This window comes from Scyliorhinus torazame, chromosome 6 (genome assembly GCF_047496885.1).
Source record: "Scyliorhinus torazame isolate Kashiwa2021f chromosome 6, sScyTor2.1, whole genome shotgun sequence".
NCBI classification, from domain to species: domain Eukaryota; kingdom Metazoa; phylum Chordata; class Chondrichthyes; order Carcharhiniformes; family Scyliorhinidae; genus Scyliorhinus; species Scyliorhinus torazame.
In genome coordinates, this window is record NC_092712.1 from 25,258,684 (window position 1) to 25,285,562 (window position 26,879).

Consider the following 26,879-nt stretch of genomic DNA (forward strand, 5'->3'; position numbering starts at 1 on the left):
AAGGTAATAAGAGATTTCAGGTACTTAGGGATTCAGATAGCCAGGAGTTGGGGAACCTTACATAGGCTTAATTTAACAAGATGGAACAGATGGAGGAGGACTTTAAGAGATGGGACATGGTGCCCCGTCACTGGTGGGTAGGGTGCAGGCGGTCAAAATGGTAGTCCTCCCGAGATTCCTCTTTGTGTTTCAGTGCCTTCCGGTGATGGTCACGAAGGCTTTTTTCAAGAGAATTGAGAAAAGTGTCATGAGTTTTGTGTGGGCCGGGAAGACCCCGAGAGTGAGGAGGGGGTTCTTGCAGCGTAGCAGGGATAGGGGGGGGCTGGCACTACCGAGCCTAAGTGAATACTACTGGGCCGCCAATATCTCAATGGTGTGTAAGTGGATGGGAGAAGGGGAGGGAGCGGCGTGGAAGAGATTGGAGATGGCATCCTGCAAGGGAACCAGCCTACAAGCAATGGTGACGGCGCCGTTGCCGTTCTCCCCGAAGAAATACACCACAAGTCCAGTGGTGGTGGCAACACTAAAAATTTGGGGGCAGTGGAGACGACATAGGGGAAGGACGGGAGCCTCGGTGCGGTCCCCGATAAGAAATAACCATAGGTTTGTCCCGGGGAGAATGGATGGGGGATTTGGAGCATGGCAGAGAGCTGGGATTGTGCAACTGAGAGATCTGTTCGTAGACGGGACGTTTGCGAGTCTGGGAGCGCTGACGGAAAAATATGGGTTGCCCCAAGGGAATGCATTTCGGTACATGCAACTGAGGGCTTTTGCGAGGCAACAGGTGAGGGAATTCCCGCAGCTCCCGACGCAGGAGGTTCAGGATAGAGTGATCTCAGGGACATGGGTGGGGGATGGTAGGGTGTCGGATATATACAGGGAAATGAGGGACGACAGGGAGATCGTGGTGGATGATCTGAAGGGGAAATGGGAAGAAGAGCTGGGGGAAGAGATTGAGGAGGGGCTGTGGGCTGATGCCCTACGTAGGGTAAACTCGTCGTCCTCGTGCGCCAGGCTAAGCCTGATACAATTCAAGGTTCTACATAGGGCGCATATGACTGGAGCACGGCTCAGTAAATTTTTTGGGGTAGAGGATAGGTGTGGGAGATGCTCGAGAAGCCCAGCAAACCACACCCACATGTTTTGGTCATGTCCGGCACTACAGGGGTTCTGGGTGGGGGTGGTAAAGGTGCTTTCGAAGGTGGTGGGGGTCCGGATCGAGCCAGGCTGGGGGTAGGCTATATTCGGGGTTGCAGAAGAGCTGGGAGTGCAGGAGGCGAAAGAGGTGATGTCTTGGCCTTTGCGTCCCTAGTAGCCCGGCGAAGGATATTGCTTATGTGGAAGGAAGCCAAACCCCCGGGCGTGGAGACCTGGATAAATGACATGGCAGGGTTTATAAAACTAGAACGGATAAAGTTTGCACTAAGGGGTTCGGCTCAAGGGTTCACCAGGCGGTGGCAACCGTTCATTGACTACCTCGCAGAATGATAAAGGAAATGGGAAGGTAACAGCAGCAACCCAGGGGGGAGGGGGGGGGATGGGGGGGGAGGGGAGGGCCCGGGCGGGTCCTCGGGGGTGTTTTTGTATAGATATTTGTATTAGGCTATGCATATTGGATTGTTGGATTTTATTTTTGGAGAGTTATTATTTTTGATAGGGCAGTTGCCATTTAGTTTATATATTATTTATTTATTTGTTAAAAACGGCCACTGTTATTTATACTGTTTTACTGTTGTAAAAAGGAAAACCTTTGTATTGTTTTGTTTGGCCAAAAAATTTGAATAAAATTTATTTTAAAAAAAAAAGTTATGAAGGGAATAGATAGGATAGATGCGGGCAGGTTGTTTCCACTGGTCGGGGAAAGCAGAACTAGGGGGCATAGCCTCAAAATAAGGGGAGGTAGATTTAGGACGGAGTGTAGGAGGAACTTCTTCACCCAAAGGGTTGTGAATCTCTGGAATTCCTTGCCCAGTGAAGCAGTTGAGGCTCCTTCTTTAAACGTTTTTAAGAAAAAGATAGATGCCTTTCTAAAGAATAAAGGGATTCGGGGATATGGTGTACGGGCCGGAGAGTGGAGCTGAGTCCACAAAGATCAGCCATGATCTCATTAAATGGCGGAGCAGGCTCGAGGGGACAGATGGCCTACTCCTGCTCCTAGTTCTTATGTTCTAATGCAGGTAGGGAACATACAGTGAATGGTAGAACCCGCAAGAGTATTGAAAGACAGAGAGATCTAGGTGTACAGGTCCACAGGTCACTGAAAGGGGCAACACAGGTGGTGAAGGTAGTCAAGAAGGCATACGGCATGCTTGCCTTCATTGGCCGGGGCATTGAGTATAAGAATTGGCAAGTCATGTTGCAGCTGTATAGGACCTTAGTTAGGCCACACTTGGAGTATCGTGTTCAATTCTGGTCGCCACACTACCAGAAGGATGTGGAGGCTTTAGAGAGGGTGCAGAAGAGATTTACCAGAATGTTGCCTGGTATGGAGGGCATTAGCTATGAGGGGCGGTTGAATAAACTCGGTTTGTTCTCACTGGAACGACGGAGGTTGAGGGGCGACCTGATAGAGGTCTTCAAAATTATGAGGGGCATAGACAGAGTGGATAGTTAGAGGCTTTTCCCCAGGGTAGAGGGGTCAATTACTAGGGGGCATAGGTTTAAGGTGAGAGGGGCAAGGTTTCGAGTAGATGTACGAGGCAAGTTTTTTACGCAGAGGGTAGTGGGTGCCTGGAACTCGCTACCGGAGGAGGTGGTGGAAGCAGGGGTGATAGTGACATTTAAGGGGCATCTTGACAAATACATGAATAGGATGGGAATAGAGGGATACGGACCCAGGAAGTGTAGAAGATTGTAGTTTAGTCGGGCAGCATGGTCGGCACGGGCTTGGAGGGACAAAGGGCCTGTTCCTGTGCTGTACATTTCTTTGTTCTTTGTTCAAGGGTCGGTGCAAAGTCGATGGGCCAAATGGCCTCCTTCTTCACTGTAAATTCTATGATTCCCCCTCATTCAAACCCTCCAATCCCTTATCTCGCATTCTAATCCACCCCCCCCCCCCCTTCCAAACCGTCCTGCCCCTCTACTCTCTTTAACTCTCTGGACCCTCCCCCCTCACCACTCTCTCAAATCTGCCGGTCCCTCCCCCTCTCCTCACTCTAACCCTCTTTCACTAATTGTCCTTGTTTTCCAGAGGAATGAAGTTGATTCAATCGGTGTGGGAACAAATCTGGTCACTTGCCCCCTGCAGCCGTCCTTGGGGTGTGTGTATAAGGTACAGTTTGTGTGTGGGAGTGGGGCAGGCAGGGGAGTCCGGGGGGGGGGCAGGCAGGGGAGTCTGGGTGGGGGGGGCAGGCAGGGGAGTCTGGGTGGGGGGGGGGCAGGCAGGGGAGTCTGGGTGGGGGGGGCAGGCAGGGGAGTCCGGGGGGCGGGGGGGGGGGGGGCAGGCAGGGGAGTCCCGGGGGGGGGGGGGGGCAGGGGAGGGGGCTGCGGTGGCTGAAGCTACGCATTGAGCTGAGTGACTAACAACATCCATCAAGTTAGCAAAGAAACTGATAGTTGTAGGGAATAGAGCAAATTACAGAGATAGGGAGGGTTGTAGGGGCTGGAGGTGGCTATAGGGATAGGGAGGGCTGGAGGAGGTTACAGAGATAGGGAGGAGGGTTGTAGGGACTGGAGGAAGGTATAGAGATAGGGAGGGTTGTAGGGGCTGGAGGAGGTTACAGAGATAGGGAGGAGGGTTGTAGGGACTGGAGGAGGGTATAGAGATAGGGAGGGTTGTTGGGTCTGGAGGAGGTTACAGAGATAGGGAGGAGGGTTGTAGGGACTGGAGGAGGTTATAGAGATAGGGAGGGTTGTTGGGTCTGGAGGAGGTTACAGAGATAGGGAGGAGGGTTGTAGGGACTGGAGGAAGGTATAGAGATAGGGAGGGTTGCTGGGTCTGGAGGAGGTTACAGAGATAGGGAGGAGGGTTGTAGGGACTGGAGGAGGTTATCGAGATAGGGAGGGTTGTTGGGGCTGGAGGAGGTTATAGAGATAGGGAGGGTTGTGTCTGGAGGAGGTTATAGAGATAGGGAGGGTTGTTGGGTCTGGAGGAAGGTACAGAGATAGGGAGGGTTGTGTCTGGAGGAGGTTACAGAGATAGGGAGGAGGGTTGTTGGGGCTGGAGGAGGTTATAGAGATAGGAAGGGTTGTTGGGGCTGGAGGAGGTTACAGAGATAGGGAGGGTTGTTGGGTCTGGAGGAAGGTACAGAGATAGGGAGGAGAGTTGTAGGGGCTGGAAGAGGTTATAGAGATAGGGAGGGTTGTAGGGGCTGGAGGAGGTTACAGAGAGGGAGAATTGTAGGGGCTGGAAGAGGTTATAGAGGTAGGGAGGGTTGTTGGCACTGTTGGGATTGTTGTTACCGGACTAATTGCAATGACTGACCCCAGACCCCGAATAGTGGAGCTTCCACTCTAGACCCATCCCCATGCTGCAGCTCCGTCTCGATACAAATCCCTGTCCCCATGTTGGAGCTGATCGAAAACCCAATCACATGTTAGAGCTTTGACATTGGATTGATTCCCATGACAAAGCAGCGTCTCTGGACTTGCACCATGACGGAGCTCCTTCTCCCGATCCCCATAGCAGAGCTCCGACACCAGACTGATCTCCATGACAGAGCTCCAGCACCTTACTGATTCCCGTGACAAAGCTCCATCTCTGGGCTGGTTCCCAGGTCGGAGCTCCTCCGGGCCGGGATCAGGGAGAAATGCCTCCCACGTAGACACAGGGACTTATTCCCTGCTTGCTGGCTCTCGCTGCCCAGACTCACCAGCTGGAGTGAGGAATCCTTCTCCTGACAAACACAGCCCCATTCTCCGGGAATTGGGAATTCTTGGGTTCCTGCTTGCTGACTGACCTTTGCCCTTTGCTCTGCAGCTGACACAGGTCTGTGGGAAACCCCGGATCAAATTGACTGAGGACAGGGAGAAAATGACTCTCCCAGGAAAGAAAACAGTTTGCAGATTGTACGGCCTTGATGGTGAGAGATGGGACAGGAGGGGGGATGCTGCCTAACTGGAATTAACTGGTCTAGGCTGGGAATGGGCACCTTTCACAGGCCCAAAGCACTGTTCAATTGATGAAGTCCATACGTTTGGCTACTGCTGTCATGTAGGAAACACAAAGCAGCCATTTTGTGCACAGCAGGCTCCCACAAACGGCAATGCGGTAATACCAGGATAACCTGATTTTGTGAGGTTGATTGGCCAGGAGGCTGAGGTGAACACCCCCTGCTCATCTTCCAAATAGTGCCTTGGGATCTTTTACCGCCACCTGAACAGAAAAATGGGTCCCACCCGAAAGATGAGGCACCTCCAACAGTGCAGCACTCCCTCAGTACAGCCGTGATTTTGTGCTGAAGTCTCGCGAGTGGGATTTAAAACAACAACCTTCTGACCCGAAGGGAACAAATGCCACCAATTGAACCAAGGTTTTAAAAACAAATTCAAGTGATTTGTCATGGGCCAGGGTTTAGAGAACCCCGAGGTGTATCATGGAGTTCACCTGACCCACAACCTTTACTAGATTGTGGTATGGGGAGCACACGGCCCACTCTACAGGTGTGGTTGAACAGAAATGGAAAAGTATTTTTTAAAGCAAAACAATGTTTATTCTATGAACTCAAGTTAACCTTTTTAAAACATACAGTGAACATCTTAGCAACCATTAATTCAAATACAACCCCCAAAGACTGCAGCACTAAGTAATCCTTTAAGCTTTCCTTTTAACATCCATAAGACTTAAAACACCTTTTACCAGAAGCACATCAGGTTAGGGTCACTACTGTTATTAGTTTTAAATCACCAGGACTGATTTACAGTCTTTAGATTACAGAGAGAGAGATTCATACACCTTCTGGCTGTGACTGAAGCTATCCAGCTCTGAAAACAAAACTAAACCACACCCTGCAGCAAACAACCCAAAACGAAAGTAAAAAGCTGACAGACAGCCCAGATCCATCCACTCTCTGACATCACTGCAGTAGTAAACACCCATTTCTTAAAGGTACTCTCACTGCAGATACTTCTATACACACCCATTTATAAACACCCATTTCTTAAAGGTACTCTCACATGACACCTCCCCCCAACAAAAAAAAGCCATCAACTTCAAGATGGTTTCATTTTTCACCTTTTCACTATCCTTTAAGAAATGCACACAGTAAATATACTTTATCGTTTCAAAAAACAACATACAGAAACAGATGTAATAATATAGTCCATATATCTTTCTACCTCCAACTGAAATCCTTCTTGCTTGACAGTCTCTTTGAACAAGAAGGTCCTTGCACGATCTGTCCATTTCTCTACATCTCGGCATTTCTCTTTAAAGTCAGATACTTTAGTTCAATCTGATCACAGAGTCCTTTGTAATTCTCCAACACATGAGCATTGGTTATCACAGCTTTCAGGCTGTCACATGCCTGTTGAAAGTCCGCGGTCCACTGAAGTTTTAGACGTTTCTTCAGCAAGTCCATCAATGGACCAACCACGCTACAAAACTTTTGCACAAATGTTCGATCAAATCCACTCATGCCAAGAAATCGCATTATTTCCCTTCGTCTTGAGGGTATCGGAAACTCCTCAATAACTGTAAGTTTCACATCCCGTGTGACCATTCGACCCCGTCCGATTGTATGGCCAAGGAAAGTGACTTGGGCTTTTCCAAATTCACTTTTGGCTAGGTTTATCACCAAACCCACCTCCTGAAGTCAATCGAATAACTCCATCAGATGTTTTAAATGTTCTTTCCATGTCTGGCTGAATATTACCAGATCGTCGATGTATACCGCACAATTGGGTAATCCTAAAACAACTTTGTTAGTTAACCGTTGAAATGTGGCTGGGGCGTTTTTCATGCCAAATAGCATAACTTTGAATTGGTATACACCATCTGGAGTCACAAAAGCTGAAATCTCCTTCGCCCTTTCGGATAAAGGTACCTGCCAGTAACCTTTAAGTAAATCCAGTTTGGAAATAAAAGCTGATTGTCCCACTTTCTCAATGCAATCCTCCAAACGTGGGATAGGATAAGAGTCCGTTCTTGTAACTGCATTAACCTTTCTATAGTCCACACACAACCGTTGGGTACCGTCTGGTTTTGGTACCATCACTATGGGTGAGCTCCATTGGCTGCAACCCACTTCAATTTTATGCCATTTTTAAGCATACTCTCAATCTCTTTGTTAACCTGTGCCAATTTTAAAGGGTTACGTCTGTATGGATGTTGTTTGATTGTAACAGCATTTCCCACATCTGTATAGCCATTTTAGTACTTCCCAATTTATCTCTACAAACATGCCCATGTGATATCAATAACTCTTTCAGGTTCGTTTTTCCTCTGGAAGGTAACTCAACAATTTATTCCAATTTTTAAAAACATCCTCATTTTCCAATTTAATTTGAGGTATGTCAGATTCAAAGTCATCTGGATTTGGTTTGTCACTTTGAGTTAGAATCATTAACACCTCCTCCTTTTTCTCTCCTTCCCTATCAAAATACCTTTTAAGCATATTCACATGACACACTCGGTGAGTCTTCCTTCTATCTGGTGTTTTTACCACATAATTCACCTCACTTAATTTCCTTTCAATCTGATAAGGTCCACAAAACCTTGCTTTTAAAGTTTACCTACCACTGGTAACAACACTAAAACTTTATCCCCACTGGCAAAACTACGAACTTTGGATTTCTTGTCCACTACCCGTTTCATCACATTTTGTGCACCTTTTAAATGTTGTCTAGCCAATTCACCTGCTCTATTTAATCGTTCCCTAAAATTTGACACGTAATCCAATAATGTAAGTTCTGATTTCTCACTCACCAATTTTTCCTCAATCAATTAAAGTGGTCCTCTTACCTCATGACCAAAAATTCGTTTAAAAGGACTAAATTTGGTTGACTCATTAGGTGCATCCCTAATTGCAAACAGTACGAATGAAAAATGAAAATCGCTTATTGTCACGAGTAGGCTTCAATGAAGTTACTGTGAAAAGCCCCTAATCGCCACATTCCAGCACCTGTTCGGGGAGGCTGTTACGGGAATTGAACCGTGCTGCTGGCCTGCCTTGATCTGCTTTCAAAGCCGGCGATTTAGCCCAGTGAGCTAAACATCCCCTTTGGAATTCCTTTATCCCAATCCTCTGGATAATCTTGATAATAAGCCCTCAACATTGTCTTTAATGCCTGATGCCACCTTTCTAATGCTCCCTGCGATTCTGGATGGTACGCAGTTTATTTAAATTGTTTTATTCCTAAGCTTGTCATAACTTCTTTGAATAACCTTGAGGTAAAATTCGACCCTTGATCCGATTGTATTTCTGTGGGTAGTCCATATCTAGTAAAGAATTTAAGTAACTCCTCCACAATCTTTTTAGCTGTAATATTACGTACAGGAATGGCCTCTGGAAACCTAGTAGACACATCCATTATCATCAAAAGATATTGATTCCCACTTTATGTTTTAGGAAGCAGTCCTACACAATCAATTAGGGCCCTTGGAAAAGATTCCTCAAATGCTGGAATGGGTATTAAGGGCGCTGGTTTTATCACTGCTTGAGGTTTCCCTATCACTTGACATGTGTGACATGATTGACAACATTTAAATACATCTTTATGTAGTCCAGGCCAATAAAAATGTTTCTGGATTTTAGCTTGAGTTTTCCTTATTCGCAAATGACCTCCCACTGGTATCTCATGTGCAACTCGCCACACCTCCTTTCTATACCCTACCGGCAATACAACTTGATGAACTTCTGCCCACTTTTCATCCGCCTGCATATGTACAGGTCTACATTTTCTCATCAAGACATCACTTTTACGGTAATAACACTCTGGCATACACTCAGATTCCTCTTCCGTATATGCTTTCTGATACATCCGTTTTATTTCTACATCTTTCTGTTGTAACTCCGCCAATTTTCCTGAACTAAAAATATCCGCTTCATCCTCCACCTGTTCTTGTTCTTTTTCAACCATCTAATCAAAAATCGTTTCCGATAATTGCACTTGAACTTCATCTTCACTCTTTGATTTCTCCTCGTGTCTTAACCTGTGACTTTGCGACCTTGTTACTACACAATCCGGAAAAATCCCAGGATATTCGTCCTTCAACACATCAGTTGTCTGATTTTCCACTGGCTTATCAACCACAGTAGGCATCACTCCCACCTATGATCCAGCTATATTATTTCCCAAGATAAACTGTATTCCTGGACAAGATAGTTCCTCTATTATTCCTACTACCACTTCATCACTCTTCACTGGCTTTCCAACCTTACCTTATATAATGCAACACTACTCCTCTCACCCTGAATTCCACATATTACCACCTTTTCTGGCAACACTCTTCCCAAACTACATAACTCCTCATCTCTTACCATTAAAGATCGACTAGCTCCCGTATCTCTTCAAATTGTGACTTCTTTACCTACTCCTCCTGATACACACGAGTAAACTTTACCCACACAAGTAAATCCTTTAAAGAGATCTGGCACCTTCTTAACAATTACTTCTTGATCAGGCTGTACAATCTTTTGCACCTCCTTCGCTTCCCTTGGGCTTTCCTTTACCACTTTAACAATCCCCATTGTCTTATCCTGTTTTACCACATCAGTGCTTTTCTTCAACCACCAACACTGCGACTTTACATGGCCTAGTTTATTACAGTGAAAACATTTGAAATTTTTCATTTCTTTTCCACCCCCCTGGATTTCTTTTTTAATCTGAGGTACATTCTCCTTATTATCTCCCATCAGTTCACCTTTACCTTTACCACTTGAGTATTTCTCATGTCCCCAGTTTCTATCCCTCACCGGCTGAAATTGATGTCAGAAACCAATCTTTGATTTATGAACTAATTCATAATCATTTGCCATTTCAGCTGCTAATCTCCCAGTTTTAACCCTCTGTTCTTCCACATGAGTTCTCACTACATCAGGAATTGAATTTTTAAACTCCTCCAAAAGTATAATTTCTCTGAGAGCCTCATATGTTTGGTCTATTTTCAAAGCCCTTATCCACCGATCAAAATTACTCTGAGCCTTTCAAACTCCATGTATGTTTGACCAAATTCTTTCCTTAAATTTCTAAACCTTTGTCTGTAAGCTTCAGGCACTAGTTCATATGCACCCAAGATGGATTTCTTCACCTCCTCATACGTCTCAGGTACCTCCTCCGGTAGTGATGCAAACACTTCACTAGCCCTACCTACCAGCTTTGTTTGAATCAGTAATACCCACATGTTCTGTGGCTACTTCATTTGTTTAGTCACCTTCTCAAATGCAATGAAAAAGGCTTCTACCTCCTTCTCGTCAAACCTTGGCAATGCTTGAACATATTTAAATAGATCCCCACTAAGCCTCGCTATCCTCATCACGATCATCCAACTGTACGTTTCCCTTTACGCTTGCCAATTTTAACTGACTGTCATGTTTCATGGCCATTTTCTGACGTTCAAACTCTGTCTTTGGGCGGAATTCTCCCCCTCACGCCGGGTGGGTGAATCGCCGGGGCACCGCGCGAGACCCGCCACGCCGTCCCGGTACCCGCACGCGATTCTCCCACCCCCCCCCCCAAACCGGCGCAGCGAGAATCACGGCTGGCCGCTGGGAGAATCCCCGCTCGCCATTTGTAATGGGCGAGCGGCGATTCTCTGGCCTGGATGGGCCAAGCGGCCTGCCCAACACAACGGCTTCCCGCAGCCGCCGTCCACACCTGGTCGCTGCCGGCTGGAACAGCGCGGGAACGCTGGGGGGGCGGCCTGTGGGGGGGGGGTGGTTCCTGCACCGGGGGCGGCCTCAAAATCAGTCTGGTCCACGATCAGTGCCCACCGATCGGCGGGCTGGCCTCTCTGAAGGAGGACCTCCTTTCCTCTGCCGCCCCGCAAGATCCATCCGACATCTTTGTGCAGGGTGGCCTCGGGGAGGACGGCAACCGCGCATGCGTGGGTGACATCATTTACGCGGCACCAAGGCCCGACGCGCGTAAATGACGCGGCGCTGCTCCGGACCCCCCGGTGCCGGGAGAATAGGGGGTTGAGAGCAGCATCCGACGCCAGAGTGAAATGTTCCGGTTTTCACTCCAGCGTCGGGACTTAGTCTGCCGATGGGAGAATTGCGTCTTTTATCTTTTTCCCTGATGTGTATCTCCCTTACTCTTTCTTTTTTTTCTGCTCGGGCTATTCTTTCTGTTTTCCTTTCTTCTCTCTCTTTTTCCTCTCTCTCTCTTTTGTATTCAAGCTGCTTTAATTCTTTCTCATGTTCCATTTGTTTAATTTGTAACTGAATTTGTGCCATTTCCAATGAGTGAGACTGTATCTCAGGCAACTTTAAATGCTTCGCCACCGTCATAATTACCTCATCTTTTCGCATTTTGTCAGGTGATGTTAACTGCAATGTTTTTGCCAAATCTAACAGTCTGCTTTTAGTCTCTGTCCGTAAGATACTGTGTGTGACCGTCTCCACCCCCAAAAACTTCAGAGCCTCTGAAAGAGCCATTGTCCACAACACACTCTCCACTTAAACTGAAATACCACACCTAAAAAGCAACCACAATAAGCTCACCCCTCACTGTCTTTAAGTTCACTAAGCCAATCCAATAGATAGACTTTTATCCCCCTCGAGCCCCCAATTTGTTATGGGCCAGGATTTAGAGAACCCCAAAGTGTATCATGGAGTTCACCTGACCCATAACTTTTAATAGATTGTGGTATGGGGCACACGGCCCACTCTACAGGTGTGGTACAGCAGAAATGGAAAAGTATTTTTTAAAGCAAAACAATGTTTATTCTATGAACTCCAGTTAACCTTTTTAAAACATACAGTGAACATCTTAGCAACCATTAATTCAAATACAACCTCAAAATAATACAACACTAAGTAATCCTTAATAAATTCCCAAACAACATCCAGAAGACTTAAAAAACACCTTTTAACAGAAACACATCAGGTTCAAACTCACTACTGAGAACAGTTACCATGTTGAAAACCCCAAATGAACACTCATATGCTTGCAGAGATTCACACACATCCTGCTGTGATTTCAGCTTCTCCAAAACTAAAATGAAACCAAACCCACCCTGCAGCAAAAAAGCCTAAAGTGAAAGTAAAAAGCTGACAGACAGCCCAGCTCCACCCACTCTCTGACATCACTGCAGTCATAAGCACCCATTTCTTAAAGGTACACCCACTACAGATATTTATATACGCACCCATTTATAAACACCCATTTCTTAAAGGTACACCCACTACAGATATTTATATACGCATCCATTTATAAACACCCATTTCTTAAAGGTACTCTCACATGACTACACTCCTGTATGCTTTACGCAATGCCTGTGTCTATGTATTTACATTGTGCATTTATGTATGGCCTATGTTTTTCCACATATGGAATGATCTGTCTGGACTGGACCTCGGTACACGTGACAATAAAACAAATCCAAATCCAAAAATGGATTAAGAGCATCAATCAGATTTTATTTTTCAACTGGCTTCGGCTCCCTCCAAAGCTTATTAAAATCTGGAATATGCCAACTCAATCTCTCTAAGAAACGAATTCATTACATGTGGTATTTTAATTTAAATTGCAGATGTGCGTGCACCTTGGGATGTTTGGCCTGTTTGGCTGGCATTCCTGAGGTCTGTCAGCGACCACCCACAGTCGGGAGGATTCAGCCTGAAATGTCTGCACCCTCAATGGTGTTGCAGCCCTGCTGGGCATCGTCAGTGTAAAGCTACAGCTAGGGCATGCGCTATCCTCCGAGAAAAGCGCCCTGTTAACCACCCCCTCATTCTGAGTGGGACAGACCGAGAGGCCCAGCAGCAGGAAAACCAGAGGAAAATAAAGGGAGTCTTGCCTTTGATGTCTTCGGTTATTAAATTTAGAGCACGTCGGCAGCCTTGCAGATTGACAGTTCTGTATTTCTGGGGTCTGGGTGCCAATTGAGCCTACATTTTTTTTTAAACTCATTTTACGGGATGTGGCTGGTTAGGCCAGAATGTATTCCCCATCCCTAGTTGCCCTTCACGTGCACGAGGAATGTAAATATTCCATGTCTGCTGGGTGTGAGATAAATGTTTTGCAACAAGAATGACGAGCAATAAGCTGAAAGTCAAACGATCACCTCTCCTATCCTCGCTCTCTCTCACCCTCCCCCAGGAAGTCCATTCCTCGACCTCCTGATGCTGAGCGATGAGCCTGCTCCAAAGGCCGGTGAGGAAATTCAGTGTCACGCTCTGAACGGGAAGGCCGAGTCTCTCCGAGTGACAGCGGCCAGGGTGGAGGCCCTTCACCGGGTTTACTATCAACACGGCCGGGTGAGTGACAAGACACCTCGAGCTCCAGCCGTTGTTCAGTCCAGCTGCTGCTGCCAACTTGATGTGTTCCTGAAGGTTTTAACATGTGACCCTCTCGCACTTGTCAGTCATTCCCCTCCAGCGGGATATATTTACCAAAATGAACTCAGGTGGGTTTTTGTTTTCAACACTCTTTGGATTTTTCTTCTGGAAACGGCTCGCAGCACCGCTTGTCCCAAAGGTCAATCTTCAACTCTTTGAGGTTCTCCGGCAGTATGACAGGAACAGGAGGTGACCAATCAGTGATTTTTACAAATTTATTATTTCAGGGAATGTGTGTGTCGCTGGCTAGACCAGCATTTATTGCCCATCCCTAGTTGCCCTTCAGAAGGTGGTGGTGAGCTGCCTTCTTGAACTGCCACAGTCCCTGAGGTGTAGGTGCACCCACTGTGCTGTTAGGGAGGGAGTTCCAGGATGTTGCCCCAGTCACGGTGAAGGGACGGCGATATATTTCCAAGACAGGAGGGTGAGTGACTTGGAGGGGAACCTCCAGGAGGTGGGGTTCCCAGGTATCTGCTACTCTTGTCCTTCTAGATGGTTGAGGTCACGAGGTTTGGGACATTCTGTTTAAGGAGCCTTGGTGAGTTCCTGCAGTGCATCTTGTAGATGGTGCTCACGGCTGCTATTGTGCGTTGGTGGTGGGGGGAGTGAATGTTGAAAGTGGTGGATGGGGTGCCAATAAAAAAGGTTGCTTTGTCCTGGATGGTGTCGAGCTTCTTGAGTATTGTTGGAGCTGCGCTCATCCAGGCAAGTGGAGAGTATTCCATTACACCTAGAAGATAGGAGCCTGCTCCGTCATTTATCACGATCATGGCTGATCATCCAACTCAATAGCCTAATCCTGCTTTCTCCCCATAGCCTTTGATCCCATTCTCCCCAAGTGCTATATCCAGCCGCCTTTTGAAAATATTCAAAGTTTTAGCATCAACTACTTCCTGTGGTAATGAATTCCATAGGCTCACCACTCTTTGGGTGAAGAAATGTCTCCTCATCTCTGTCTGAAATGGTTCACCCTGAATCCTCAGGCTGTGACCCCTGGTTCTGGACACACCCATCATTGGTAACATCTTCCCTGCATCTACCCTGTCCAGTCCTGTTAGAATTTTATAAGTCTCTATAAGATCCCCCCTCATTCTTCTGAACTCCAGCGAGAGCAATCCTAACAGAGTCAATCTCTCCACATACAGGGCCAGCACGGTGGCGCAGTGGTTAGCACTGCTGTCTCACGGTGCCGAGGTCCCAGGTTCGATCCTGGCTCTGGGTCACTGTCCGTGTGGGGTTTGCACATTCTCCCCGTGTCTGCGTGGGTTTCACTCTCACAACCCAAAGATGTGCAGGTTAGTTGGATTGGCCGCGCTAAATTGCCCCTTCATTGGAAAAAATGAATTGGGCACTCTAAATTTATTTTTAAAAATAAATAAAATCTCTCCTCATATGACAGTCCCGCCATCCTTGGAATCTGGAGTCTGGTAAACCTTCGCTACACTCCCTCGAGAGCAAGAACTTCCTTCCTCAGAGAAGGAGACTAAAACTGCGCACAATACTCCAGGTGTGGCCTCACCAAGGCCCTGTACAATTGCAGCAACACATCCCTGCTCCTGTACTCGAAACCTCTCGCAATGAAGGCCAACATACCATTCGCCTTCTTTACCGCCTGCTGCACCTGCATGCTTACCTTCAGCGACTGGTGCACAAGGACACCCAGGTCCTGCTGCACACTCCCCTCTCCCAATCTACAACCATTCGGGTAGTAATCTGCCTTTCTGTTTTTGTTTCCAAAGTGAATAACCTCACACTTATCCAAATTATACTGCATCTGCCATTGATTTGCCCACTCGCCCAACCTGTCCAGACCTTGCTGTAGGATCCCTGCATCCTCGTCACAGTTCACCTTCCCACCCAACTTGGTATCATCTGCAAACTTTGAGATGTTACGTTTTGTTCTCTCATCCAAATCATTAATACATATTGTGGATAGCTGGGGTCCCAGCACCGATCCCTGTGGCACCCCGCTAGTTACTGCCTGCCAATTTGTAAAGGGCCCATTAATTCCTACTCTTTGTTTCCTCTCTGCCAACCAGTTTTCTATCCACCTCAATACACTTCCCCCAATTCCATGCGCTTTAATTTTGCACAATAATCTCTTCTGCGGGACTCCCGACTTGTGCCTTGTTGATGTTGGACTGGCTTTGGGGAGTCAGGAGGTGAGTCACTCGCCGCAGGATTCCTAGCCTTTGACCTGCTCTGGTAGCCACAGTATTGAAGTGGCTTGTCCAGTTCAGCTTGTGGTCAATGGTAACCCTGAGGATGTTGACAGTGGGGATATATTCATGGTTATCCATTGAATGTCAAGAGGAGATGTTTAGATTTTCTTAAGTTGGAGTTGGACCCTTTGTGTGGCACAAATATTATTTGCCACTTGTTAGCCCAAGCTGCATTTAGACGTGGAGCTTCAGTTGCAAATGGTTCTGTGTAATCATCAGAAAACATCCTCACATCTGACCTCATGATGGAGGGAAGGTCATTGATGAAGCAGCTGAAGATGGCTGGGCCGAGGACACTATCCTGAGGTACCCTTGCAGTGAGGTCCCGGGACTCTGCTGTTCAATACGGGCGGCACGGTAGCACAGTGGCTAGCACTGTTGCTTCAAAGCGCCAGGGACCCAGGTTCGATTCCCGGCTTGGGTCACTGTCCGTGCGGAGTCTGCACGTTCTCCCCGTGTCTGCGTGGGTTTCCTCCGGGTGCTCCGGTTTCCTCCCACATGTCCCGAAAGACGTGCTTGTTGGGTGAATTGGATATTCTGAATTCTCCCTCTGTGTGCCCGAACAGGCGACTCGGGGCTTTTCACAGTAACTTCATTGCAGTGTTAATGTGAGCTTACTTGTGACAATAAAGATTATTTCTAAATAATGTTCCTCTATTCAATTGGATCATCACTAACCTGTACCTCAACAGATCTACAGAGGGAATGGGGGGGGGGGGGGGGGGGGGGGGGGTGGCTACAGATAAAACAAAACTCTAAGATCCGTGTGCATTGTCATATAGAGCACTCCATCTATCCACACAGGTCTGACCCATGTAAGGCTCCCAGAACACTACCCGTAATACTATTCTGCACTCTGCACAAAAGGAACAGAGGTAACACTCTTGGGTCTTTCCATACCTCTGAATTCTGCCCCCTGGTGGATTAATGAAATGAAAATGAAATGAAAATTTCACAAGTAGGCTTCAAATGAAGTGAAATGATGTGAAACGCCCCTAGTCGTCACATTCCGGCGCCTGTTCGAGGAGGCTGGTACGGGAATCGAACCGTGCTGCTGGCCTGCCTTGGTCTGCTTTCAAAGCCAGCGATTTAGCCCTGTGCGAAACCAGCCCCTCTGGGAAGAAACATTGATACTTTTCCTGAGCAGTGCTAGATTTGGAGTTAGGATCCTAGGAGAATGACAGGAAACAAATGGAATTGAATATGTGAGCAGTCCATCCATTTCTAACTGTGCGTTTTGGGTTTCCTTTTAGCTTTCCCAGAGCCTGTGTACAACATCAGAGATCAAGCGCCATGCGCTGAACTCTCTGAACAACCTACATCCGAAGCACAAGCACCTTCAGAATCCTGTTCCCTACCAGGTAGGAGAACAAAGATGAAGCTCGGTTTCTGCCAGTTTTCTTTCTATGAGCTCCGATTGCGCAGAAGGGTAAGGCCTCCTCTGTCCCGATTTTAACTCCGGGCCTGTTTTGGGCTTCTGGGTAGCGAGGAGGGCCAATTGGAAACTCGGTCATCATGCTGGGGCTGAGGCCTCATTGACATTCTCGGCAGCCCAACTTCCAACCTGCTGACCCCATGATCCTGTAATGTCATGTTTGGTTTAGTTGCCCCTGGCTCAGTGGATTAGCACTACCTTCCAGGCGTGGGTTCAAATCCCACTCCAGTCACTTGAGGTTTTAATCCAGGTCAACATTCCCAGCTTCGTTATTGAGGGAATGCTATCGGAAGTGTCATAATTTGAATAAGACGTTAATCTGAGGTCCATGCGTTCTCTCGTGTAGGATCCCACGGCAATATTTCAAATAAGAACAAGTGAGTTTCCCCTGGGGTAAAAGTAAATTGCTACTGCTGCTGGAATCTGAAACAAAAGCAGGAAATGCTGGAAAATCTCAGCAGGTCTGACAGCATCTGTGGAGAGCGAAACAGAGTATTTAAAAAATAAATTTGGAGTACCCAATTCATTTTTTCCAATTAAGGGGCAATTTAGCATGGCCAATCCACCTAGCCTGCACATCTTTGGGTTGTGGGGGTGAAACCCACGCAAACACGGGGAGAATGTGCAAACTCCACACGGACAGTGACCCAGAGCCGGGATCAAACCTGGGACCTCGGCGCTGTGAGGCAGCAATGCTAACCACTGCGCCACCCTGCTGCCCTAGCTCTGACAAAGAGTCACCCAGGCTCGAAACCTTAACTCTGCGTCTCTCTCCACAGATGCTGTCAGACCCGCTGAGATTTTCCAGCATTTTCAGTGTTTGATTTTCCTCTGACATTGTAGCCCCAATTTATTTTTTTAAATTACTTTTTCTGAGTTACCAAGCCAGGGCTCAGAGTGTGGGTCAGGGGCGAACCCCTAATCCAGCTCCAAAAACCAATTCAAATTGAATCCAATTCATGGTCCCCACAAGAGAGGCATACCAGATCTGAGCCAAAAGGCTCAATCTACACTACACTTGATCTAAGCCAAAAGGCCGAGAAGCGATCATCGTAGCCAAAATTGATCCCTCAATCCACATCGCACTGCTATCTGTGGGAGCTTTCTGTGCAGACATTGGCTGTCCCGACATTACAGTGTTGGCTGTAAAGCACTTTGGGATATCCTGGGGATGTGGAAGGAGCTATATCAATGTAACGTCTACCTTTATTTCTAACTCCAGGTTGCTATGTCACTGAAACTTCGTGACCTCCTGAATGACCTTACAAAAGAGAGCAAGACAATCGCACACAGCCCCGAATGAGCCAATTGCATCTCAGCTCCCTGTAGACGTCAACAGCCAATAAGAAACACTGCAGAATGGGACCCTGAAAAATAGCAACCAACCTCCCGAATAATGTGTGGCGTTTTATGATAAACATTCTTCCAATTTTAGTTTGAAAGAATTGAACCGCCTGTTATACATGCCACCCATCAACCTCCCTACCTGTCAATACATCCTCCTCCCCCCACCCCCTCAGCATGCTTCCTCTATCCATTAACCCCACCCCACCCACCAACACACCCATCAACCTGCCCATTCGATCTGTTCCGGGGAGGTACCTCAATTCCCAAGTTAACGGGTGCGATCCAATGGCCCGCTACGTCGGTAAAGCAGTGCGCCGCGGAGCAGTGAGGCCAATCAATGCTGGGAGACCCCGCTCCCGGGATCGACCAGGCTCGCAGTGCCTCGCGAGATCCAACGCAATCTGGCGAGACCGCGCGATGTGAATCCAGCCCATTGTGGGCGGGATCTTCCTTTGGCAAATCTGCATGTTAGAGCGATGGCAGCTAGTCTCACTTCAATGTGCCCGAAGTGTTGGGATTCATCCCCATCACCTCGGAGACCTTGGGCAAGCACCGTTCAGCACTGGTCTTCCCACCGGGGACCAAAAAGAACGGCCTGCTCTTGTATTCTAGCCCTCTCGACATGAATGCTAACATTGCATTTGCCTTCCTAACTGTCGACTGAACCTGCACGTTAACCTTAAGAGGATCTTGAACAAGGGCTCCCAAGTCCCTTTGTGCTTCTGATTTACTTTTTAAAAATAAATTCAGAGTATCTAATTCATTTTTTCCAATGAAGGGGCAGTTTAGCGCGGCCAATCCACCTACCCTGCACATCTTTGGGTTGTGGGGGCGAAACCCACGTAAACACGGGGAGAATGTGCAAACTTCACACGGACAGTGACCCAGAGCCGGGATCGAACCTGGGACCTCGGCACCGTGAGGCAGCAGTGCTATCACCTGCCACTTCTTTGCCCAATCTCCCAACCTGTCCAAATCCTTCTGCAGCCCCCCGCTTCCTCAATACTACCTGTCCCTCTACAGATTTATGTATCATCTGCAAACGTAGCAACAGTGCCTTCAGTACCTTCTTCCAGATCATTAATGTATATTGTGAAAGTTGTGGTCCCAGCACAGACCCCTGAGATACACCACGAGTCACCGGCTGCCATCCTGAAAAAGACCCCTGTGTCCCCACTCTCTGCCTTCTGCCAGTCAGCCAATCCTCTATCCATGCCAGGATCTTACCCTTAACACCATGGGCTTTTAACGTATTTAACAGTCTCCTATGCAGCATCTTGTTGAAGGCCTCCTGGAAATATTCAATAATAATAATAATCGCTTATTGTCACAAGTAGGTTTCAATGAAGTTACTGTATAAAGCCCCTAGTCGCCACATTCCGGCACCTGTTCGGGGAGGCCCGTATGGGAATTGAACCCGCGCTGCTAGCATTGTTCCGCATTGCAAGCCAGCTATTTAGCCCACAGTGCTAAACCAGCCCCAGTTGGCAAAACTGTTGAAATATCATTAAAATAAACCAGTGGGTTCACTGGTGGCTCTTTGGGGCTGACAATATCTCCTGGTCTGGGCCAATACGTGTCTCCAGTCCCAAGCTGCCGGGGTTGCCTCTTAGCTGCCTTTCGATGTGGCCTAGGCCGTATCAACCTGCTTCAGTTATAATGGGAGGAGAAGGGGATTAAGACACTAAAAGATTTCTTAGGGGTCGGTTTGCAGGACTGAAGGAGCTGGAAGCGAAGTATGGACTCGGAGCAGGGGGAAATGTTTAGATACATGCAGGTTCGAGATTTTGCCAGAAAGGAGATACAGAGCTTCCCGGTGGAGCCGGCCTCCACATTGCTGGAGGAGGTGCTGACGACAGGGAGACTGGAGAAGGGCGTTGTGTCAGCGGTTTACGGGGCTATTTCGGAAGAGGAGAAGGCACCACTGGAAGGGATCAAAGCAAAGTGGGAGGAAGAGTTGGGAGAGGGTATGGAGGAGGGGTTCTGGTGTGAGGTGCTCCGGAGAGTGAATGCCTCCACCTCGTGCGCGAGGTTGGGGCTGATACAGCTGATGGTGGTACACAGAGCGCACCTCACGAGGGCGAGGTTGAGCTGATTCTTTGAAGGAGTAGAAGATGTGTGTGAACGTTGCGGGGGCAGGGCCCCGCTAATCACGTTCATATGTTTTGGTCCTGTCCAAAGCTAGAGGATTACTGGAAGGAGGTGTTTAGGGTAATTTCTAAAGTGGTGCACGTGAAGCTGGACCCGGGCCCCCGGGAGGCCATATTCAGGGTATCGGACCAGCCAGGGTTGGAAACGAGTGCGGAGGCAGATGTTGTAGCCTTCGCCTCGTTGATCACCCGAAGGCGGATCCTGATGGGATGGAGAGCAGCCTCTCCACCCTGTGCCCTGGCGTGGCGGGGGGGGGGGGAGGAGGCCTGTTGGAATTCTTGACTCTTGAGAAGGTTAAGTTTGAACTGACGGGAAGGACGGAGGGGTTCTACAATTCATGGGCATTATTCAATATGCACTTTCAAGAACTGGATAACATCGAACATTAGTTGGGGTGGGTGGGTGGGAGGGTTGGGGGGGGGGGAAGGGCTGTGTGTGTTAATGGCGACTATTGGTGACCCCGATTCCTTTTTGTCATTTGTTTATGTTAACACGCGGGCTAATGTTTGGGGGTTTGGTGGGAGGATGGGGTCGTTGTTATTGATGTGGGGATTGACATATTTGTTACTGATTATTGTTTATTGTTGGTGGGTGTAAATTTGGGAGAAAATGTGAAAAAGGAGAATAAAATTTTTTTTTTTTTTTAAAAACCTGCTTCAGTTATAGAATACAGCCCAGCCCTGCTGGTCAGAAGAAATATATCTAAGAAAAGGAAGGGATCATGCCTATCGTTCACTCCCCATGTCTAATGGATAATGGGGGAACAATTGGGGCCTTCAAGCCTGAGGTCGGCAGAGATTTCTATTGGGCATTGACATTGAAGGATATGGGGCCAAGTTGGATGAATGAGTTGTGTTCGCATCAGTCACAATCTCATCAAATGGTGGAACAAAAATCAAGGGGCTGAATGACAGCCTATTCGGGTGATCTAGAATTCTTTGGTCTCTCACTCCATTTGTTATATGTTGTAATCAATGTCCTTCTGTATAGTGTGTCACGTGATCACATGGTGATGTCACCAGAGGCACTTGGGGGATTTTCCCTCTCTAACCTCGGACTGTGAGCAAGCAACATCTCTGTAATAAAAATCTGACAACTGGTTCAGTAACTTATGGTCTGGCAACCTGGTTATCCTGTGTCTCGGCTGTGAAGGAGAGGAGAACACCCCTTAAAACAAAACAGGAAAAAAACCTAGCTGGCGACGAGGATATTTATTCCAGTAAATTAAGCAGAAGAAACAACTCAGTCTTGGACCTCGAGTCAAGGATCGATTTGCAGGAGACCGCTCCACCATCGATTGAGGTGCGGTAAATCTGGGTTTTTTAAAATCTTTGCTAAGGGTGTACATTAATTCCAAAACTAATAGAAAGCACTCTGGACCAGTCCTTAATTTTGATACAGTTATATAGAACCTTGGTAAGACCGCACTCGGAATATTGCACACAATTCTGGTCGCCACACTACCAGAAGGATGTGGAGGCTTTGGAGAGGGTGCAGAAGAGATTTACCAGAATGTTGTCTGGTCTGGAGGGTGTTAGCTATGTGGAGAGGCTGAATAGACTCGGACTGTTTTCATTAGAAAGACGGAGGTTGAGAGGTGACCTGATAGAGGTCTACAAAATTATAAGAGGCATGGATAGAGTGGATGGGGAGGCACTCTTTCCCAGGGTGAAGGGGTCAGTCACCAGGGGGCATAGGTTTAAGGTCCGTGGGGCAAAGTTTAGAGGAGATGTGCGAGGCAGGTATTTTACGCAGAGGGTGGTGAGTGCCTGGAACGCGTTGCCAGGGGAGGTTGTGGAAACAGATACATTAACGGCGTTCAAAAGGCATCTTTTAAAAAATAAATTTAGAGTATCCAATTATTTTTTCCAATTAAGGGGCAATTTAGCGTGGCCAATCCACCTCGCTTGCACATCTTTGGGTTGTGGGGGTGAAACCCACGCAAACACGGGAAGAATGTGCAAACTCCACACGGACAGTGACCCAGAGCCGGGATCGAACCTGGGACCTTGGTGCCGTGAGGCAGCAATGCTAACCACTGCGCCACCGTGCTGCCCCTGTTCAAAAGGCATCTTGACAAACATATGGATAGGATGGGTATAGAGGGAGACAACACAAGGAAGTGCTGAGGGTTTTGGCAAATGTTGGTGTCTTGACAGGTACAGGCTTGGAGGGCCGAAGGGCCTGTTCCTGTGCTATATTGTTCTTTGTTTTGTCTTCGAATGTGGCCTGGAAGTGCTCGGAGAATCGAAGGCAGGAAATTATAAAAAAAACTTTCAACTCGTGTGCCGATGATAATTCTGGTCAACTGAAACAATTGGTGGATTCAAAATCTCCTCGAAAAGGAGCAGAATAAGGAAATAAAGGGGTAGTCATGGATGTTCCTCCACCCATGACGGGCTGCAGCATCGGATCCTCAAGGTCAGTGCGACAGAGAGAGACCTGCTTTTGAGAAAAGGAACTGATCAAAAAGGAAAAATAACGCGATAGTAACTGTAGCACCATCGATCACACACGAGGCGAGACGTAGAGAACTTCAATCGAGGCTTTATTGAGCAGACTTGTTCAGACTCGTTCCCCAGCAGCTCAGTCACGGCAGCTGCGGGGATTAAACCCAGGTTCTTATACCCCACCTATCTGGGTGGAGCCCAGTAGGTGGCGGATCCAATCGGGATCCAGCATCTGTCCTCCAATGGCTCCTCGGCATTCATGGTGTACCGTATTACCCTTAATACATACCACCACATTCTCCCCTTGTTAAAAAAGAATGCCGCTTTTACTGGGCCACCGAATTATTCACATTTTACCCGATTTGCAGCGTTAACTATTTACAACAATGCCGCTTTACTGGGCCACTGAATTATATACATCTTAAGTCGATTCGATGAGTCGAGATGGTGCTCTAGTCGCCCTTTCCGATCGTCTCAGCCCGGGTGGTGGTGGTGGTGCAGGCTCGACTCTGGGAGCATCGCGCTGTCCCCCTCTGTTTCCTTACCCCTGGATGGGCCTGGGAGGAGAACTGATCCCCCCGGGAAGGGGGTGACTGTGGGGTGCACCGGCGGGAGTGAGGCGGAGGTGATTTGTGTTGGGGGGGAGCTCCGGCGGGCGCCAGGTCCCGCAAAGACCGTGTCCTGTTGGCCGCCTGGGTACGCCACGTAGGCGTACTGCGGGTTTGCGTGGAGTAGATGTACCTTTTCCACCAGCGGGTCTGATTTGTGCGCCCGCACATGTTTCCGGAGCAGGATGGGTCCCAGGGCTGCCAGCCAGGTCGGAAGTGACGTTCCAGAAGCGGAACTCCTAGAGAAGACAAGGAGGCGCTCGTGAGGCGTTTGGTTAGTGGTGGTACACAGCAGGGACCGGATAGAATGAAGGGTATCCGGGAGTACTTCCTGCCAGCGGGAAGTTGGGAGACTCCGAGACCGTAGGGCCAGTAGGACGGTCTTCCAGACCGTTCCGTTCTCCCTCTCTACCTGCCCGTTCCCCCGGGGGTTGTAGCTGGTCGTCCTGCTCGAGGCTATGCCCTTGCTGAGCAGGAATTGACGCAGCTCGTCACTCATGAAGGAGGACCCCCTGTCGCTATGGATGTAGGCGGGGAAACTGAACAGGGTAAAGATGGTGCCGAGGGCTTTAATGACTGTGGCCGCGGTCATGTCGTGGCAGGGGACGGCGAAGGGGAAGCGGGAGTATTCGTCAACGACGTTAAGAAAGTATGTGTTGCGATCGGTGGAGGGGAGGGGGCCTTTGAAGTCCAAACTGAGGCGTTCAAAGGGACGGGAAGCCTTTATCAGGTGCGCTCTATCTGGCCTGAAAAAATGGGGTTTGCATTCTGCGCAGATTTGACAGTTCCTGGTGACTGTTCGGACGTCCTCGACGGAGTAAGGGAGGTTGTGAGCCTTTCTGGAGTGGTAGAAACGAGTGACCCCCGGGTGGCAGAGGTCCTCGTGGAGGGCTTGTCGACGGTCCACTTGTGCGTTGGCACAAGTGCCGCGAGATAGGGCATCGGACGGCTCGTTCAGCTTTCCGGGACGGTACAAGATCTCATAATTGTAGGTGGAGAGCTCGATCCTCCACCGCAGGATCTTGTCGTTCTTGATCTTGCCCCGCTGTGCATTATCGAACATGAAGGCTACCGACCGTTGGTCAGTGAGGAGAGTGAATCTCCTACGGGTCAGGTAATGCCTCCAATGTCGCACAGCTTCCACTATGGCTTAGGCCTCCTTTTCTACTGAGGAGTGGCGAATTTCTGAAGCGTGTAGGGTCCAGGAGAAGAAGGCCACGGGACTGCCCGCTTGGTTGAGCGTGGCCGCCAGAGCTACGTCGGACGCGTCGCTCTCGACTTGGAAGGGGAGGGACTCGTCGATGGCGCGCATCGTGGCCTTTGCGATATCCGTTTTGATGCGGCTGAAGGCCTGGCGGGCCTCTGTCGACAGGGGATAAGTAGTGGACTGGATTAGTGGGCGGGCCTTGTCTGCGTACTGGGGGACCCACTGGGCATAATAAGAAAAGAAGCCCAGGCAGCGTTTCAGGGCTTTGGAGCAGTGGGGGAGAGAGAACTCCATGGGGGGTGCATGCGTTCGGGGTCGGGGCCTATCACTCCATTACCCACTACGTAGCCAAGGATGGCTAGACGGTCGGTGCTAAACACGCATTTTTCCTCGTTATAGGTGAGGTTGAGGGCGTTAGTGATCTGGAGGAATTTGCGGAGGTTGGCATCGTGGTCCTGTTGGTCGTGGCCGCAGATGGTGACGTTGTCGAGGTACGGGAACGTGGCCCGTAAACCGTGCTGGTCGACCATTCGGTCCATCTCCCGTTGGAAGACCGAGACTCCGTTCGTGATGCCGAATGGAACCCTTAAGAAGTGGTATAGCCGCCCGTCTGCCTCGAAGGCCGTGTACTTGCGGTCACCGGGGCGAATGGGGAGCTGGTGGTAGGCGGACTTAAGGTCCACGGTGGGGAAGACCTTGTACTGTGCAATCCGATTGACCATGTCGGATATGCGGGGAAGAGGGTACGCATCTAGCTGCGTGTACCTGTTGATGGTCTGACTGTAGTCTACGACCATCCTTTGCTTCTCCCCTGTCTTCACTACTACCACCTGGGCTCTCCAGGGACTATTGCTGGCCTGGATTATGCCTTCCTGCAGCAGCCGCTGTACTTCAGACCTGATAAACGTCCGGTCCTGGGTGCTGTACCGTCTGCTCCTAGTGGCGACGGGTTTGCAATCCGGGGTGAGGTTCGCAAACAGGGAGGGCGGTTCGACCTTGAGTGTCGCGAGGCCGCAGATAGTCAGTGGGGGTATAGGGCCGCCAAATTTGAATGTTAAGCTCTGGAGGTTGCATTGGAAATCCAACCCCGGGAGGGTGGGAGCGCAGAGGTGGGGAAGGACATACAGCCGGTAATTTTTGAACTCTCTCCCCTGCACCGTTAGGTTTGCGATGCAGAACCCTTTGATTTCAACGGAGTGGGACCCCGCCGCCAGGAAAATATTTTGGGTGCTTGGCCGAATTACAAGGGAACAGCGCCTTACCGTGTCCGGGCCACTCTCTGTGCTCCCCGAGTTGATCAAACACGGCGTTTCGTGGCCCGTTCACCAGCACCTTTGTCGTTGTCGTCTGGAGCGTCCGGGGCCGTGACTGGTCGAGGGTCACCGATGCCAAACGTGGTTGGTGTATCAGATCGTTGTCTTCAGGCAGTGTGGAGCCGTTCACACTAGGGTCCTTGCCTGTCAGCCAAGATGGCGGCGTCCGTGGATCGCACGCGGTCGGGGGTGGACAAAATGGCCACTCCCATGAGTCGTACGCGGCCGGGGGTGGACAAAATGGCCGCTCCCAATGGCCACGTCGAGGGAGGCTGCAAGGACCCGTACCTCTGTGAGTCCGAGAGAGTCTTTCTCTAAAAGTCTCTGGCGAATTTGCGACGATGCCAAACCTGCTACGTAAGCGTCTCTGATCAGGAGGTCCATATGTTCGTTTGCCGTAACCGCTGGGCAGTTGCAGTTTCGTCCCAGGATCGTTAGAGCATTGAAGAAATCGTCTAGTGATTCCCCGGGGATTTGTCGTCTCGTCACGAGCTGGTAGCGTGCGTAGACCTGGTTGACGGGCTTAATGTAGATCTCCTTCAGCAAGTTGAGCGCCGCTGGGAATTCTTCCGCGTCCTCGATGAGTGAGTAGATTTCGGGACTCACCCTGGAATACAGGACCTGCATCTTCTGGTCTTCTGTTGGTTTGCCGGGGGCTGTTCGGAGGTATCCCTCAAAGCCGATTCGCAGGCACTCCGGGGTGA

At 48.9% G+C, this 26,879-nt stretch overlaps 1 protein-coding gene and 1 non-coding gene across 3 annotated transcripts in view; one reads left to right on the forward strand and one right to left on the reverse strand.

Moving 5' to 3' along the window:
• naprt (nicotinate phosphoribosyltransferase) overlaps positions 1–20,985 on the forward strand; it is an 84,235-nt gene extending 63,250 nt beyond the window's left edge. For both annotated transcript variants that reach the window (XM_072508047.1, XM_072508048.1), the window contains exons 9-13: positions 3,191–3,271; positions 4,919–5,021; positions 13,204–13,361; positions 16,918–17,025; positions 18,322–20,985. In XM_072508047.1, the coding sequence (XP_072364148.1) occupies positions 3,191–3,271; positions 4,919–5,021; positions 13,204–13,361; positions 16,918–17,025; positions 18,322–18,402 (531 nt within the window). In that variant the 3' untranslated portion in view covers positions 18,403–20,985. The remainder of the gene's footprint in view (positions 1–3,190; positions 3,272–4,918; positions 5,022–13,203; positions 13,362–16,917; positions 17,026–18,321) is intronic.
• LOC140425886 (U2 spliceosomal RNA) lies at positions 17,964–18,147 on the reverse strand. The gene has a single exon (XR_011948048.1). It is a non-coding gene; the product is annotated as a U2 spliceosomal RNA (small nuclear RNA).
• Positions 20,986–26,879: the final 5,894 nt, after the last annotated feature.